General features: G+C 36.9%; 1 protein-coding gene across 4 annotated transcripts in view; it reads left to right on the plus strand.

The window, feature by feature from the left end:
• LOC121264433 (mediator of RNA polymerase II transcription subunit 33A-like) overlaps window positions 1–3,602 on the plus strand; it is a 34,247-nt gene extending 30,645 nt beyond the window's left edge. For all 4 annotated transcript variants that reach the window (XM_041167592.1, XM_041167593.1, XM_041167595.1 and 1 more), the window contains 3 exons: window positions 1,002–1,662; window positions 1,873–2,079; window positions 2,225–3,602. In XM_041167592.1, the coding sequence (XP_041023526.1) occupies window positions 1,002–1,662; window positions 1,873–2,079; window positions 2,225–3,318 (1,962 nt within the window). In that variant the 3' untranslated portion in view covers window positions 3,319–3,602. The remainder of the gene's footprint in view (window positions 1–1,001; window positions 1,663–1,872; window positions 2,080–2,224) is intronic.
• The last annotated feature ends 13,445 nt before the right edge of the window (window positions 3,603–17,047 follow it).

Here is a 17,047-nt window from a genome sequence, read left to right on the forward strand (position 1 = left end):
GGTTTGACTATTTGTTTTGACTTAACCATTTATCTAGAAGCCACTTCCTTTCCTTTGCTTGGGGCCTGGCTGTGTGAAAAGTCCCAAGTAGTTGCTTAGTAAATACGATGGAAAATTGGCTGAACATTTTGTATCTGCATTTTGATTATATGTTGTACCATATGAAAGACCTCTTATAAGTGGTAGCTAAGGCAGCTGCCGACCATTTGCTTGTTATGTCTCGTCCTTTTTACTTCTTAGATGACATTAATGTAATAATAACATTCTTTGCTGTTGCTTAGAGGATCATGCTGTTAGTGTCTTTTACTATTTTGCCCCCCCTCTCCCTACTACATTTTTTCCCCTCAGCCCCTTCCTACTGCTTTCTCTTTGAACGAAAGTTCTAAACCATAATTTTCCATGATTGCAATTGCTAACCCTGAAGATCATAGTTCCTCTTGACCTTTTGGTATTTTAGTTAAGAACAGTCAATCCCTAAAAGAGTGGGTAAAGTTACTTGAGTATCGATGTTGCTAATCTTTTGCACTTTGTGGAAGTTATGACATTAATTTTAAAAAACTCATGGGGGATTCTTTACTTATATGCATAATACTTCAGACCTTTTGATGAGTTTTATGTGGTCCCGACATCTTAGCCAATACTCATGAATTTTCAATTAACATCATGTGCTCTGAGTGATACTCTAAGAAATATAGAAGATTTTCATTCTGACCACTATATATTTAACATAAATCGCATTGCAAAAGTGGGTTAGTTGAACTGGGATATGGTCAAAACCTTTTTGGGTTGGCTTGAGGGCTGACTTAAAAATGAACCATGATTTGAACTTTTGTCGAGAGATACTCTGAAGTTGGATTTTGGACGGTTTCCCTATTTATCAGCCATCTATGGCTATACTGTTGGAAGACATACTTGTGTCCATTACACAATTTCATTTGTATTTGACTCTGACATGTTGATATGTATATTCTGATTAATGCAATATGTTTCTGTTTCTACAGGTCCCTGAAGTTGCTGCTTCATTAATGCCACTTTGTGAGGTCTTTGGGTCACTAAAACCTGCATCAAGGAACAAATCAAGCAAGGATGATGAGCCCTCAATTTACATGGTTTTTTCTTTTGCATTTCTGTATCTTCTTCGTCTGTGGAAATTCTACAGGCCCCCTCTTGAGCAATGCATTTCAGAGCGAGGGGTAGCAGTTCGAGGTGAGCTCACTTTGGAGTATCTTCTGTTATTACGCAATCGCAGCATTTCCTCTTGTCAGGTTGAAACATACAGCAATCCAAACCAGTCTGAGCCAGCATCAGGAAAACCTATATATATTGATTCTTATCCAAGATTACGAGCATGGTATTGTCAAAACAAATCTTGTATAGCCTCCACACTTGCTGGCCTCTCTAGTGGAAATCCTGTTCACCAAGTTGCTAATAAGATCTTAAGTATGATTTACTGGAAAATGACAAAAAGTGCTGCCTCATCCGGTAACTCTTCAACACCAAATAGCAGCAGTGCATGTGGATCTCCCGGAAGTACTGGAGAAGATGCTTATCAGAGGCCCGTGCTCCCTGCGTGGGAGGTGTTGGAAGCCATTCCTTTTGTTCTTGAGGCAATTTTAACTGCTTGTGCCCATGGAAGACTTTCATCTCGGGATTTGACTACAGGTCAAATGCTAACTTGTCAGCCGAGGTTCAATGTTTGTGTGTGTGTTTTCATTTTCTTGTTTATCCTTCTTTCAAGTTTTGGAACATATTTTCTGGTTCTTTTATCTGCAGATATTAGATAAGAGTGTCTATTGAAATTAAAAGTTCAGGGACGCATTTTGCACCTTCCCATCATCAGCATTTATCTTACTGGCCCTTGAATGTTTGCAGGCCTAAGAGACCTTGTCGATTTTCTGCCTGCATCTCTTGCTGCAATTGTTAGTTACTTCTCTGCAGAAGTTACTCGTGGCATATGGAAACCAGTTGCAATGAATGGAAAGGATTGGCCCAGTCCAGCAGCAATCCTTCCGTCAATGGAGTCTGAAATAAAAGCAATACTTGCTGCTGTGGGTGTTGATGCTCCAAGCTGTTCTACTGGTAAATTTCACCTCTTTATTTGTATTTGTCTGCTTTATAATATAAATACCTCCAATATTCTAGCTTACAGATGGCGCAGAAATGTTTTCTTGAATGTTTTCTTGAAACTTCTGCACTTCAGTTGCTAATTCTTCTTGTGCTATAGGGAATTCACCTATAATGCTTCCCCTACCAATGGCGGCCCTTGTCAGTTTAACCATTACTTTTAAACTCGACAAGAGTCTGGAGTACATCCATTCAGTTGCTGGGCTGGCCTTGGAGCACTGTGCATCTGGTTGTCCTTGGCCTAGCATGCACATAATTGGATCTCTATGGGCTCAAAAGATTCGACGCTGGCATAATTTCATTGTTGTATCATCATCCCGCTCTATATTCAGACAAAACAAAGAAGCTATTGCCCAGCTACTGAGAAGTTGCTTCACTTCATTCCTTGGATCGCTCGACATATCAACTTCTTCATTGAGTAACCAAAGTAGTGTGAATGGTCTTTTGGGCAGCACTATCTCTGCGGGTGGTGGTGGTCCTTCTGTTGCACCTGGATTTCTGTTCCTGCGCTCTTGTCGAACAATACACAATGTCCACTATGTAAGTGACGTTATTGTAGGGCTTGTAGCAGAGTATGCGAGGAATTTAGCTTCCAGATGGGCAAGCATGGACTCCCCTCGTTTGAAGTCTAGTCAAGCATCATTATCCACTGCCTCTGTTAGGGCAAGGGAGGTGGCAACGCTAGGTGCAAGCCTACTATGTGTGACAGGTGGGGTTCAGCTAGTCCAAGAACTCTTCAGGAACACCATTCCGACATGGCTGATATCGTCAAGGAAACAGAAACTTCACAAGGTGAGTGCGGTGTCCCGTATAGTAGAGGGGTATGCCATGGCATATCTGTTGATATTGTCCGGGGCCATTGTATGGGGTGTGGAGGCGAAACTGACAACATGTGCATTTTCTAGAAGGGCCTGCGTGGTTGGGGTCCATATGGACTTCTTGGCTGGGGTATTGGAGGGAAACATATCACTTGGCTGTGATCCCGCCACTTGGAAAGCTTATCTCTCTTGTTTAGTTGGTTTAATGGTGCGTTTCGCTCCGGCATGGATTCAAGAAGTGAAGCAGGAGACATTGAGGAAATTGGCCTGTGGATTGAGAGGATGGCATGAATGTGAGCTGGCTATTTCTCTGCTTGAAAGAGGTGGAACTGCAGCCGTAGGATCTGTTGCCGAGTTATTGAATGTAATTAGTTGAATTTCTGACGAGGAATGTAGGATTTGTTCAACATGATAAGAAAAGTTATGAATGCAATGTACAGGGCACCCATGGCAACGAGTACCATACAAGGACAAGATACTGAAAGCCGATAGGTTTGCATCTGTCAAGCGGCTTTGTCCAAGCGGTATCTTTTGCTTGGATATAGGTTTTGCTGAACTCCGTAACTTAAGGCAAGAATGGTGTTTTCACGACCATTGCCTAGAATTGCTCATTGCACAAACAGCAGGTATTGCCAATGGAAAGCTTTTAGTTGTGTTTGAGTCATGTCTACGGACTTAGATCTATAATTCATGCTCTAGAAACGTTGCTAAAGCATCTCGTCTTCCCTTCAAATATCAACCTGGTGTTAAATATTTTAACATGAAACTTTAATTTCTACATAGATTTTCGACAATCTATGTTTTATAATATTGAACTAATAAAATAGCATAAGATTAAAAACGTATTTGTTTTCTTCTGATAATTTGACGAGAGCTAACGTGATCTCAAGAGAGAGATTACCCACAACAACTTTACTTTCAAGTGTCTCCAATTGACTAGAGGCAAAATTATCTTGTAGGTAAGAACCTTTGCCTCTGTTAGTGCTTAGATTTCCAGGCTATCATCAACTTTAGAGGTATTTGTGTTGTACTATAATTTAATTAGGCTAGTATAAACCTATTAGAAGTACAGTGTGTGGAATGCCTTATAAAATTAAAATTCTAATTAAAATTCTTACATTCTCCACCACTTGGTCCATTCACATAAAACAAAACAAAATATTTATTTATAATTTGAAAATTTTTTCCAAAACACTTTTCATGGGTTTATGAGTTCCGTAATATCAATGTCAAATTAGCTAATTAATGCAAATCATGTCGGTCTTCTATTATAGAATCAACAAAATTCCTTCCATGTATTATAACACTTGAAGTTTAATTCAACATCATCTTTAATAGGGACAATTGAGGCTTATACTGTAATGTCTTGATTTCCAATTCTTTTTTATTTTAGACATCATCTGGTCATCATTCATACACAACATTCAATATACATATAAAGTGGAAATACAAAATCACAGAAACAATCATAATAAATATATCTCAATGTCCAGTAAGAAAGTACTTACCATATTAATGAGCTCGTTGGCATATTCACATTATGGGTTTAGGCATAAGACCCATCTTTTAAACATGTTTTTTAAACTACAATCATGAATGTAGTATTGATATATTTTATAGCCATTATTTGTTTCTGTACTCTTTCCTTGACACTTAATTAAGTATTTAAAATTTCATTAAGTACTCATTATATTGGAGGAAAACACTATGAGGAGTTCTTGCAATACATTTACAGCAACTTCGCTATATTACACTTCAAGTAGTAATAGATCTGCTTCATATTTTTCCATAAATACCTTTACTAGATGGCAGAATATCATAACTATGTTTTCTATCATTAAAGCAATCACAAAAATAAAGTCTGAATATCCAGTTACCTTAAAAGTATCGGTTATTCTAAAGTCAACAATATTGTTTTTAATCTCTTTCAAATAATATAGCACTTTTTTTTACAATTTGTGGGGTCAAATATCATTGGGTTAATTTTGCAAAAACTAAGGATGCCAATTTTAAAAATGATGTTCGACTTCATACAAGTTTGTGTAACTATTAAACTCTTTATAACCAACACATATAGAACCTCTTTAACAACCTAATCAATTCAGGATACTATAAAATTACCAAGCATGTCACTTTTTGTTTTTCAATATATCTATTAATAATTTTTCATGCAAAGTCTCTAAAAAATCTCTTTGTAAGTTTATTGAGACAATCTTAATAGTCATCATCTTGGTATTAAAAATTCAAATCTAATCACGAAGGATGTCTCACTCGTAAGTTTCATCTCACATAGTGTTAATGTCTTATTGCAAACCATGATTCCTATTGGCCAAAATGTCATCTACATACATGACCATAAATACAAACCTATTTCCACTAACCTTTGGATATTTACATTAACAGTAATTATTTTCTTTGGATCCAAAGGCAGTTTTCATATTATCAAACTTTGGATTCAATTTTAAAAAAACTTTTAGCTTTTCTAAGTAGCCTTTTGGTTCTTTCTTGTAGACCTCATAATTCAAATTTTTACTCTATAATTTTTTTCATATCTAGTTAATGTAACTTTAAATCATAATGAGCTAATAATGGTACAGGGATCTTGAATGAGTTCTTTAGGTTTATCAGAAAATCCTTTTTTTTACTAATCAATGCTCAGTTCTAAGTGAAATCCTTGATTATAAATCTAACTTTATATTATTCAACACTATCTTTAAAGTCAGGATTTTGTCTCTAAGATCTATTTACATTCAATTTTTTACATCTTTTAAACAATTTGACGAAATTACAGCCTTTACGTTGATTCATAGATTTCAATCAATCTTTTATGCATCGATTTTTTATGTAATCACTTCATTTTGTAACTTATGAAAGCATAAAGGATATTTATCTGTTTCAGTGTCAAAATCTAATTTTGAAAACACACTATGTAGTATAACCAAATAGTAAATCAAGGAGTTTGCATGAGTTTACTTGTTCTGGTGTTTTCATGACTAATTCTTCAACGGTATTTCTCTTATGAGATGAATGACCATTTGCTTATTGGTGGATATTCATATTATCATTGAAATGATCAGTAAAAGAAATTACAAGCCTTTTTGAAGATACAAGAATGCACTTTCCCGACAATCACATTTTTAGTTACCATACTCTCATTGATTTTGCCATGCTTAAGGAATTCAACATTTTCAATTTTCTCAATAATCAGATTATGATTAAAACAGTACAATTTATATAGTTTGGATCTCATTGAGTAATCAATAATGTACTCATTAATTGTTATAGGATCCAACTCCGTTCATTTGAGTTGTAAAGTTTTACTTTAGTTTGACTATCCATACATGTATATGCCTTAAATCGGGTATCATATCAGTTCACAACTCAAACTACCTTACTAGGAACATGGTCTATGACATACACCATTGTCTTTAAGAGTTTTACTATACATTTTTAAAAAATTTAGGGAAATAGGCCAGAGTTATAGCCCGACTCATAATATTTTTCATGGTACTCAATCCTTTAATCCAATATGATGATTTTCACATTTCTCTCTAGCTGTCTTTTCTCCACATGAGAAGTACCTCAAGAATTGTAAATGACTTGAAACTTCTCATGTGGCAATCAATTATATTTATACCATAAAATTCATCTATGTAAATAATAAGATATATCCATCAAAACATTACAGGGTATGAAAGTCACCAAAATATGTGATGGTATTTTTCTTAATCAATCGCACTACATAGAAAAATGATTAAAGAAATATAATTATGTTGGATGCAAGCATGTTGTTACTCCTTTTGATCCTAGTGTTAATTTATTTTCTATTAAAAATGATGATGATGTGATTAATCAAAATGAATATGCTAGCATGATTGGTAGTTTACGTTATGCAACTAATTGTACAAGACCTGACATTGCTTATGTAGTAGGAATACTTAGTAGATTTACTACCAAGTCAAGAAGAGACCATTGGTTTGTAATGGATCGGATAATGAAATATTTATCCAGTACAAAACATTATGGTTTGCTTTATAGAAAATATCCTGCTATACTGAAAGGCTTTAGTGATGCCGATTAGAATACCTTGTCAGGTGATTTTGTTTTAACTATTGGTTGTATTTTTACATTGGGTAATGGTGTTGTATGTAGGAAGTAAAAAGAAAAAAAAAAAAAAAAAAAAAAAAACTAACTATTACTGCTAACTCAATTATGGAAGTCGAGGAACTCGAAAGTCTCTTCTCTATTTTCTCTCTAGGCTATAGGGGTTGAGCTTTTTTCCCAGTTTTGTCTCTTCTCTGAGAGAAATGTTGTGATCCCTATTAGGGATTAGAGTATTTGTTCCTTAACAATGGAGGATCTCGAGAGTATGTGGTGTAAATTGAATCTGACTGAAGAGGAAAATGTTGTCATCAATTGCATGAGGATAGTATTATTGACTCACAGAGGTAGGGTGAATGGAGTGTGGTAGGAAAATTATATCTAGATAGGGTAATTGGGAAGGAGGTTCTTGCAGTGACAATGGGTAAAATTTGGAGGGTGAGTAAATCTGCAAATTTCCAATTCTGTGGTCCAAATTTGTTCATTATTACATTTGATACACATACTGATAAACAAAAAGTGATGGATGGCCGCCCATGGTTATTTGATAATAGTTTACTAGTATTGCACGAGTTTGATGCTTTCACTCCCTTGCAAAAACTAAAATTTGATAGCAAGTTGATTTGGGTCCAAACTCATAATATGCCTTTTGCTTGTACGAATAAGGAATGTGGGGAGCATATCGAAAGATCACTTGGGAGGATTGTTGAGATGGATTTGCCTGTTGATGGTATTGGTTGGGGCCCTTATTTGAGAATTAAAATTGATTTGTCTCTTCATAAGCCATTGGCTAGAGGTAGAACTATCTGTCATGTGCACGGTGAGAAGGTTTGGCTTCCATTAAAATATGAAAGATTGCCTCATGTATGCTTTGATTGTGGCTGTATGTTCACGGGGAAGAAGGTTGTTTGTTGAAACCAATTGATAACTTTGGGTTATTTGAGCATGCAGACCAATTTGGTCCTTGGTTAAGGGCCAAAACAAATGTTATTAAACGATCTCTTACTCGTGTTGGATGGAATGAGAATCAATTAAGGGGGGGAGGGGCACTGAGAAAGGCTATACGGTAGAAGGAAGTGGAAGTAGCAATACGGTGGCTAAGGTGGTTCATGCGGCGGCAGAAATCTACAAGGATGACAAGAATTTTGAAAAGGCAGAGAAATGTGGAGTCTATCACAGAGTAGCTATAGTGACAATTGTACCATTATTAAAATCAACTGTAGTTAGGGGGAGGAAGTTGGAGAATAATATGGAAGGGGGTTACTAACCACTAGCAGTTGGAAAAGGATGGAGAGTCTACGAAGGGTATGGGATGGGAAGATGGGCTGGGTTTAGGTGGTCTCTTGAAGAAGCCCATTCCAATGGACTTGAGCCCAAATTTTGAAAATGGGATAGAGTCATTAGAGAAGAAGCTAGTAACGACCCACAAGGATGATCACTTTATAGAGATTGAACAAAGTGTTGGTGTAAACTCGAGGGCAGGACAATGATTTCACACTGATGGGAAATGGAAGAAGTTCACTAGAAAGAAAGGTATGCCACTATAAACTAATATTGGTCCTTTACCAAAAAAGAGAATCTTAGTTGATGAAGCAGATGATATGGTGGTGGGTGATACATGTAAAAAACTGAAGGGTGATGGTGATATGAAGGAAAAGCAACCTGACTTAGTGTTCCTTTTGCAAAACAAACTGAAATTGTTTAAATGGGACTATCTTAAGAGAAAACTAAAGTATGATGGGTGCTTTGTGGTGGAGCCTAGAGGGAGGAGTGGAGGTTTGACTTTATTATGGAAGGAGAAGCTGGGAGTCTTGATTTCTTCTTATTCTCGACACCGCATCAAAGCTCAAATAAAACTGGAAGATAAAGGTGCAGAATGGCAATTCACATGTTTATATAGGCATCTAGAGGCAAGTAAAAGAAAACAAATTTGGGACTTATTAGAATATTTTACACTTAATTCTACGATGGCTTGGTTGGTTTGTTAGGATTTTAATGAAATATTATTTGAAGATGAAAAAATTGGGAGCCTCCCTCATAATGAAACTCTGATGGCTAATTTTTGACATGTTTTGGACAAAGGAGGCTTGTATGATTTGGGTTGACAGGGGTCTAAATTTACATGGAGTAATAGACACAAATATGGCATCTATACTAAGGAGAGGTTGGACAAGGGGTAGCAAACTTAAAATGGTTAGATATGTTTAAGGCAATAAGTGTGGACATACTACCTGCAGGATGTTCTGATCATAGAACTTTATTGCTAACATATCATAGAGATCTTAACACAGGAAGATGTAATACCAGGTCTTTCAAATATGAATGTTTTTGGAGTTGTGATGATGAATGTAAAAGGATTGTTAAACAAGTATGTCAGAAGAGATCTTATAGTAATAACAAGCTGCAAGGGGTTCAAGAGAGTCTTTCTTTTTGTAGTTCAACTTTAAATAAATGTAGTAGATATAAGGTGTCTGATCTTGGAAAAGAGATTAAAGTCAAATATGCCTTGTTAAAACATCTTCAAGATGTTGAGGATCAAAATAATATTGGGGAAATTCTAAAACACCAAAAGGAACTGGATCTGTTCTTGTAGAAGGAAAATCTAAAATGGAGATAAAGAGCTAAGCAGCTTGATCAACATGGAGATAAGAACACTCGATATTTTCATATTAGTGCAACAAACAGGAGAAGAAAGAATTACATCAAGCAGATTAAAGGTATTGATGGCAGAAATGTTTTGGAGGAGAAGGAGATAGCTGAGGCTTTTGAGATGCATTTTCAATAAAGTTTTTTGACTACTGCACCTTGTGTTGAGAGTATACAATTTTGTTTACAAAATATGGGAAGAAGGGTGACTGATGAGATGAATAACCAATTGGAAGAATCTTTTTCTAATATTGAGGTTTATGAGGCTTTGAAGCAAATGGGCCCTTTCAAATCTCCTGGACTAGATGGGTTTGGAGCTGGCTTCTATCAAGATCATTGGAGTTGTGTGAGCGATGAGGTATGCATGGTTGTACTTGACTTTCTCCATGGAGGCAGTATCCCTACTCTCCTTAATCATATTATCATTGCTCTAATACCTAAGACAACTTCAACCAGCTTTGTAAATGATTTTAGGCCTATATCTATTTGTAATGTGTTGTATAAATTAATTGCAAAAGTCCTAGCTAATAGGCTAAAAATGATTTTGCCTAACATCATTTCTATTAGTCAAAGTGCCTTTGTCTTTGGAATATCAATCATAGACAATGTAATGGTGGCCTATGAGGTCTTTCATGGTGGCCTATGAGGTCTTTCATACCATGAAATATACGTAGCAAGGGAAGATTGGTAGCATGGCACTTAAGTTGTATACGTTTAAAGCTTATGACAGGGTGGAATGGTCATTCTTGGAAGCTATATTGAGGAAGATGGGCTTTAATGAAAGTTGAATCAAGCTTCTGATGCAGTGTGTGTCTACAGTGTCATATTCTGTTCTAACTAATGGCAAAGTTGGAGAACATTTTAGTCCTTCTAGAGGATTGAGGTAAGGAGATCCTTTGCCCCCTTACCTTTTCATTCTCTGTGCAGAGGGTCTAAGTTCTTTGTTGAATAGAGCAAAGCAAAAGGGTGGCCTAAGAGGTGTTGCAACAGTTAAAGAAGGGACCAAAGTAAATCATCTAATATTTGCAGATGTCTGTGTTATACTGAGTAAAGCTAATTTAGAGGATTGACAGAAGATACAAGAAGTACTCAATCTATATGAAGTAGCATTAGGTCAAGCCTTAAATAGGCAAAAAACGTCAATTATGTTTAGTGCAAACATGAGTGAGGAAGACAAAAGGCATATCCTACACCATGCTGAATCAATGGTTTGTGGAGACTATGGAAAATATTTAGGACTCCCAACTATGATTGGTCGATCAAAGTACAAGACTTTTCGGGTAGTGAAGGATTAAATATGGAAGAAAATTAGCAATTGGCAAAACACTTTCTTGTCTTCAATTGGTAAGGAGATTTTGATAAAGGCGTTCTTCATGCTGTTCCCACTTACACAATGAATATTTTTATGCTACCAAAGAACCTATGTAAGGAGATTAATTCTTTATTTGCAAAGTTACGGTGGAATAGTAAATTTGAAGGCAAATATATTCATTGGAAGAGATGAGATAAACTTGGAGAACCAAAAAATGTGGGAGGTTTGGGTTTTAGAGATTCAGAACATTTGAATAAGGCAATGTTGGCTAAACAAGGTTGGAAATTGATGTAGGAACCTTATTTGTTGGTGGCTAGAATTTTCAAGGAAAAGTATTATAAGAATAGTTAGTTCATGGAAGCAAAACTTGGTTACAATCCATCATATATTTGTAGAAGTGTGTGGTCTTCAAAGGATTTATTGCATGCTAGGATGGTTTGGCGGGTGGGGAATGAGAAACATATTTCTATTTGCAAAGAATGGATCCCCCAGTCTACTTCCTTTCAAATTCAATCAGAGATGATGCAAAAGTTAGGGAATTGATCATTGATGAATTAAACTATTGGAACTAAAAGCTTATTTATGGAATTCTTGATAGAGAAGAAGCAATCAAAATATGTAGTATACCCCTGAGTAAAAGAGGTGCAAAGGACAAAGTTATATGGGGTTTCACTAAGTGTTAAAACTAAAAGGGAGAATTATTTTTATGCAAAACTGTATATTCATTTGTGTATCACTTTACAAATATATAGATGTACAGAAGACTAAGTATGGAAACATGTATAAAAGGTAAGTAGACTAATTATACAAATTAGACAAATTTATAGAATTAAGGTGATTGATTTTCTGAAGATGGTCAATTTGGAAAATATGGCAACGGTCAATATATGAAAACTATCAATACTCCCCCTCAAGTTGGCGCATGAAGATCCGTAATGCCCAACTTGCATGCAAAATGATGAAACAGTTCTCGTCCTAAGGCTTTGGTGAAGATATCGGCAACTTGTTCAGTGGAAGAAGTGTGAACGGCTATAAGGAAGCCCGAGCGAATTTTATCACGAACAATGTGACAACCAATCCTAATGTGTTTGGTACCCTCATGGAACACGGGGTTGTGCGCAATGTAGAGAGCAGATTAATTGTCACAACGTAAGGTGAATGACTTGGGATAAGAAATTTCAAAATCAATGAGAAGTTGCTTCAACCAGGTGAGTTCATATGTGGTGACAGCCATAGCTTGATATTCAGCTTCAGCGAAAGACCTTGCTACTGTAATCTGTTTCTTTGTACGCCATGAGATTGGACTAGTCCATAACTAAATGAAATATCCAGTGGTGAAACGACGGGTGGTGGGATAGCTGACCCAATCAAAATCGGTGTATGTTGTGACATGCATACTGCTAAAGGAAGAGAAGAAAATGCCTTGGCCTGGACTGCCTTTGATGTAACAAACATGAGTAGGGGCAGTCATGTGAGGAACCCAAGGAGCATGCATGAATTGATTGAGAATATTGACTGCATAGACAATGTCAAGTCGGGTGATGGTCAAATAGATGAGTTGGTCGACTAGGCGCCTGTAAGTGCATGGATTAGGGAGGAGATTGCTATCTTTAATGCTGAGTTTCAAGTGCTGTTCCATAGGAAAAAGGGCAGTTCAGGCACCGAGTTGTCCACTATCGGAAATAATATCAAGAGCGTATTTGCGCTGCTTGAGAAAGATATATTTGTAAGAGCGAGCAACTTCAAGTCAGAGAAAATATTTCAAAGAACCAGGATCTTTGGTTCTGAAATGGATGGAGATGAGTTTTTTGAAAACCTCGATCTGAGAGATATCGTTACCAGCAACCCAGATATCATCAACATAAACAAGAACAAAATGTAATGCTAGTGAAGTGACAAGAGTAAATAAAAAATGATCGGCCTGAGATTGATGGAAACCTGCATCAAGAAGCACAAAGATTAGTTTAAAAAACTAGTTGTGAGAGGCTTGTTTGAAGCCATAGAGAGATTTTTGGAGCTGACAGACATGAGTCTCCCCCTTTATGTAATATCCAGGAGGTGGTGTTATGTAGACTTCTTCATCTAGGTCGCTGTGTAAAAAGGCATTGTTGACGTTGAGTTGATGAATGACCCAATGTTTGGCAGCAGCGATTGCCAATAAGCAATGAACAATGGTCATTTTGGCAACCGGTGCAAATGTCTCATGAGAGTCAAGGCCTCCAACCTGAGTGTAACCCTTGGCAACTAGCCGAGTTTTGTACCTTTCAATGGAGCCATCAACCTTGAACTTAGTTTTGAAAACCTATTTACAACCAATGGATTATTTATCGGGGGAAGTGTCTCAAAAGTCCAAGTGAAATTGTCCTCCAAAGCACGAATTTCAGCAGACATTGCTTCACGCCAATGAGAGTGGTAGATAGCATCAGAATAATAGGATGAATCAATACAAGTGGTTAGATTAGTTAAAAAAGTGAGATGAGATGGAGAAAAACGAGAATATGAAAGAAAAGCAAATAGAGGGTGGGCAGTACTTGAGGCTTGTGTAGCAGGTGAAGATGTCGTGGGCTCTGTGTAAAGTGTAGGACAAACGTAGTCATGAAGATAGACGGGCTGAGTGATGGTGCGGCAGGGATGAGAGATAGGAGGAGACGGAGGTGAGGAGAGAAGAGGCACAGGTGAGTTGGGAGAAGGAATTTCTAGAGATGGTATAGGAGTTTCAGGAACAGGTAGTGGAAGGACATGATGAGAAGGAGAGGAAGAAGGAATATGTTGGAAATGGAAGTGATGTTCATGGAAGGTGACATCACGATAATAAAAGATGGAATAAGTGTCAAGATTGTAGAGTTTGTAAGTTTTATGAGTGTTGGGATAGCCAAGAAAAACACATTTAGTGGCATGGGGGGAAAATTTGTCGTGGTGAGCACTAAGGGTTTGTGCATAGCAAAGACACCCGAATACGCGGAGATGATCATAGCTAGGTGTTTTATTGAAAAGAATTTCAAAAGGTAACTTATTTTGGAAAATGCAACTGGGGGTATGATTAATGAGATATGCAGCCAAGAGTACACAATCTCTCAAAAATTTTAAAGAGAGATGTGCCTGGAAGCAGAGACTACGAGCAACATTTAGAATGTGCCTATGTTTATACTCTACAACACCATTTTGTTGTAGAGTTTCAACATAGATACATTCATGAATGAAACCATGATTTTGAAGATAAGTCTGAAATTAATGAGAAATAAATTCTTGTCCATTATCAATGCGAATAACTTTAACGGTAGTATTAAATTGATTTTGGACAAGAGCAAAAAAATACGTTAAATGAGTAAAAACTTCAGATTTAAAACGCATTAAATAGATCCAAGTAGTGCGTGAAAAATCATCAATAATGGTTAGGAAATAGTGAGACCCACTCAGAGAAGAAGTATGATAGCCACCCCAAATATCACAAAAAATGTGATTAAAAGGAGAAACATTTTTATTTGCATTGATAGAAAAAAGGTAATTGGGTGTGCTTAGATCGAGCACAAACATCATAATCAGAGAGAATGCATGGGAGTTAAAAAGACTGGGAATAATAAAATGAGAAGGATGACCTAAATGTTGATGTCATAAGGTCTTATTGATAGTAGATTGGGTAGCTAAAGCGAGAAAAGATTTAGGCCGTTACACATAGAGCCCATTGCAAAGATCATCCGCTCCAATAGGCCTCATCAATCGTGGGCCCTGAAATAAACAAGTGTGAGAAGAGAATAAAATGACACAGGAAGTATGAAGGGTAATTTGGGAAACTGATAAAATATTAAGTAAAAATTGGGGAATAAAGTAAACATCGGATAAAGTAAGGGAGGGGGAGAGAATGCATGTGTCAAGGCCTTCGATGGGAACGGCTTGGCCATTCGGGAGTTGTACAGTGTGCTCAGAAGAGGGGCGCTGTAGATTGGTAAAGGCAGCACGCCGGTGGCACATATGGTGGCTTGCGCCACTATCCACCACCCAGTGATGGTGTCGATCAAAGGAAAAAACAAATGAAAAAGGGGTTAGGATATTACCAACGAAGTGGGCGGATGGAGGCAAGGAAGTGGTGGAGGACAACGACGCGAGCAAGGTGAGCAACTTTTGGTATAGCTCCGGCGACATACCAGGTATGGGACTTGGCGAAGATGAGTTGTACAGTGTGGGTAGAGAGGAGTTGAAATTCATGGTATTAGAGGCTGCCATAGGATGAATTAGGGCTTACACTACTTACCCCGTGACAAGGACTAGAAAAAAATACTAGCCTGCACATGAGGGAGGGTGTTGAGGAATAATCTCACATTGCTTGTGGACAAGGACTTAGGCATGTTTATAAGGAATGAGCAATCCTCTCTTGTAGAATTAGTTTTATGGGATGAGTTAGACCCATGAATTTCTTCACTAAGGATGGCGATTTTACTATGAGGAGTGCATATCACTTGGCGATGAGCTTAGTTAAAGAAAAGCTTGGGGAATCTTCAAATTCTTATGCACAGAGACCAGTATGGGAGAAGGTTTGGAAGCTTAATATACCAGGCTCAAGTAAGCAGTTCCTTTGGAGGGCTCTAACAGCTATTATTCCAACAAAACAACTGTTATTTCACAAAAAAAATAGTAAATGATGATTTATGTCTAATCTGTTGGAAGGAAACAAAGACTATTCAACATGCATTATGGACTTGTCCTTTAGCTTGTGATGTTTGGGCAGAGCATAGTCCAAAAATAAAAATGGAGTTGTAGCGATGTGGATTTCAGCCTACTTTGGCAGAAGATGCAACAACAGTTTCCAACAGAAAAGCTTGAAGAATTAGCAATCATTCTTAAAGAGGTGTGGATCAGGTGAAATAAATTCATTTTTGAGGATCACTTTTATAGTCCTAATTATGTCATAACTTCTGCTTTGCTAAGTCTGTCAGATTATAGAGATGCTCAGCGGTTGAAAGGTGAAGCAGATGAGGAAACAAAGGGTAATCGTATTCAAACCAGATGGACAAAACCAGAAGAAGGAATGACAAAGTAAACTTTGATGCTGCTTTAGATATGGTTAATAAAAACTAGGGACTGGACTGATAGAAATAAATTGTAGGCGGAGGTACTATTTTCATTGTGTTCTAGTCAATTTTTTTACTAGAATACCATTTCTTGCAGAGTGTAATGCACTATGGAGGGGAGTTGAACTTTGTCGAGAACTTAATATTACAAATGTGATCTTTGACGGCGATGCAAAAATGTGATTAATGGTGTTACATATTGCAAGAATGACAGTTCCTGGTCTGGTCTGGTCTGGTAAATCTCTTTTCTTCGTATGATCTGATTGGCATCTTGTGTTTACTTTCGGGAAGGCAATGCAGCAACTCACTCTCTTTCAAGGATGGCTTTACAGATGACTGGGGAATCAATATGGATGGAAGAAGCACCGAGAGTTATTGCAGTGAATGTGAATGAGTAATGGATTTTTTTTTTTTTTTAAATATGGATGGAAGAAGCACCGAGAGTTATTGCAGTGAATGTGAATGAGTAATGGATTTTTTTTTTTTTAAAAAAAAAAACAAAATTATGGAAGTCGAGCTTATATCTTTGGTTTCAGCGAGTAAGGAAGTAAACTGGTTGAGAGATCTACTACATGAGATTCCATTGTGGAGAAAACTAGTTCAAACCATACTAATTCATTGTGATAGTACTGCTACTATTGATATAGTACAAAATTGTTATTACAATGGTAAATCCAGACCTATAAGAAGAAAACACAATACTGAGAGATCCTATTTGAGTAGTAGTGTTATTAACGTGAATTATGTTAAATCATGTGATAATCTAGCAGATCCATTGACCAAGGCCTTGACAAGAGAAGTAGTTTGGAATACATCGAGGGAAATGAGATTAAAGTCTATACAATCATGAACCACATATGAGAATACCCAACGGGCCAACCCATCGATTAGAGATCCTGAAAATTGGGTACAATTGGAAGAACGAATAATTTGGTGGTGGTAAGAAATGTACTATTTACTTTACTTGAGAGTTTTTCTAT

This window comes from Juglans microcarpa x Juglans regia, chromosome 5D (assembly GCF_004785595.1).
Source record: "Juglans microcarpa x Juglans regia isolate MS1-56 chromosome 5D, Jm3101_v1.0, whole genome shotgun sequence".
NCBI classification, from domain to species: domain Eukaryota; kingdom Viridiplantae; phylum Streptophyta; class Magnoliopsida; order Fagales; family Juglandaceae; genus Juglans; species Juglans microcarpa x Juglans regia.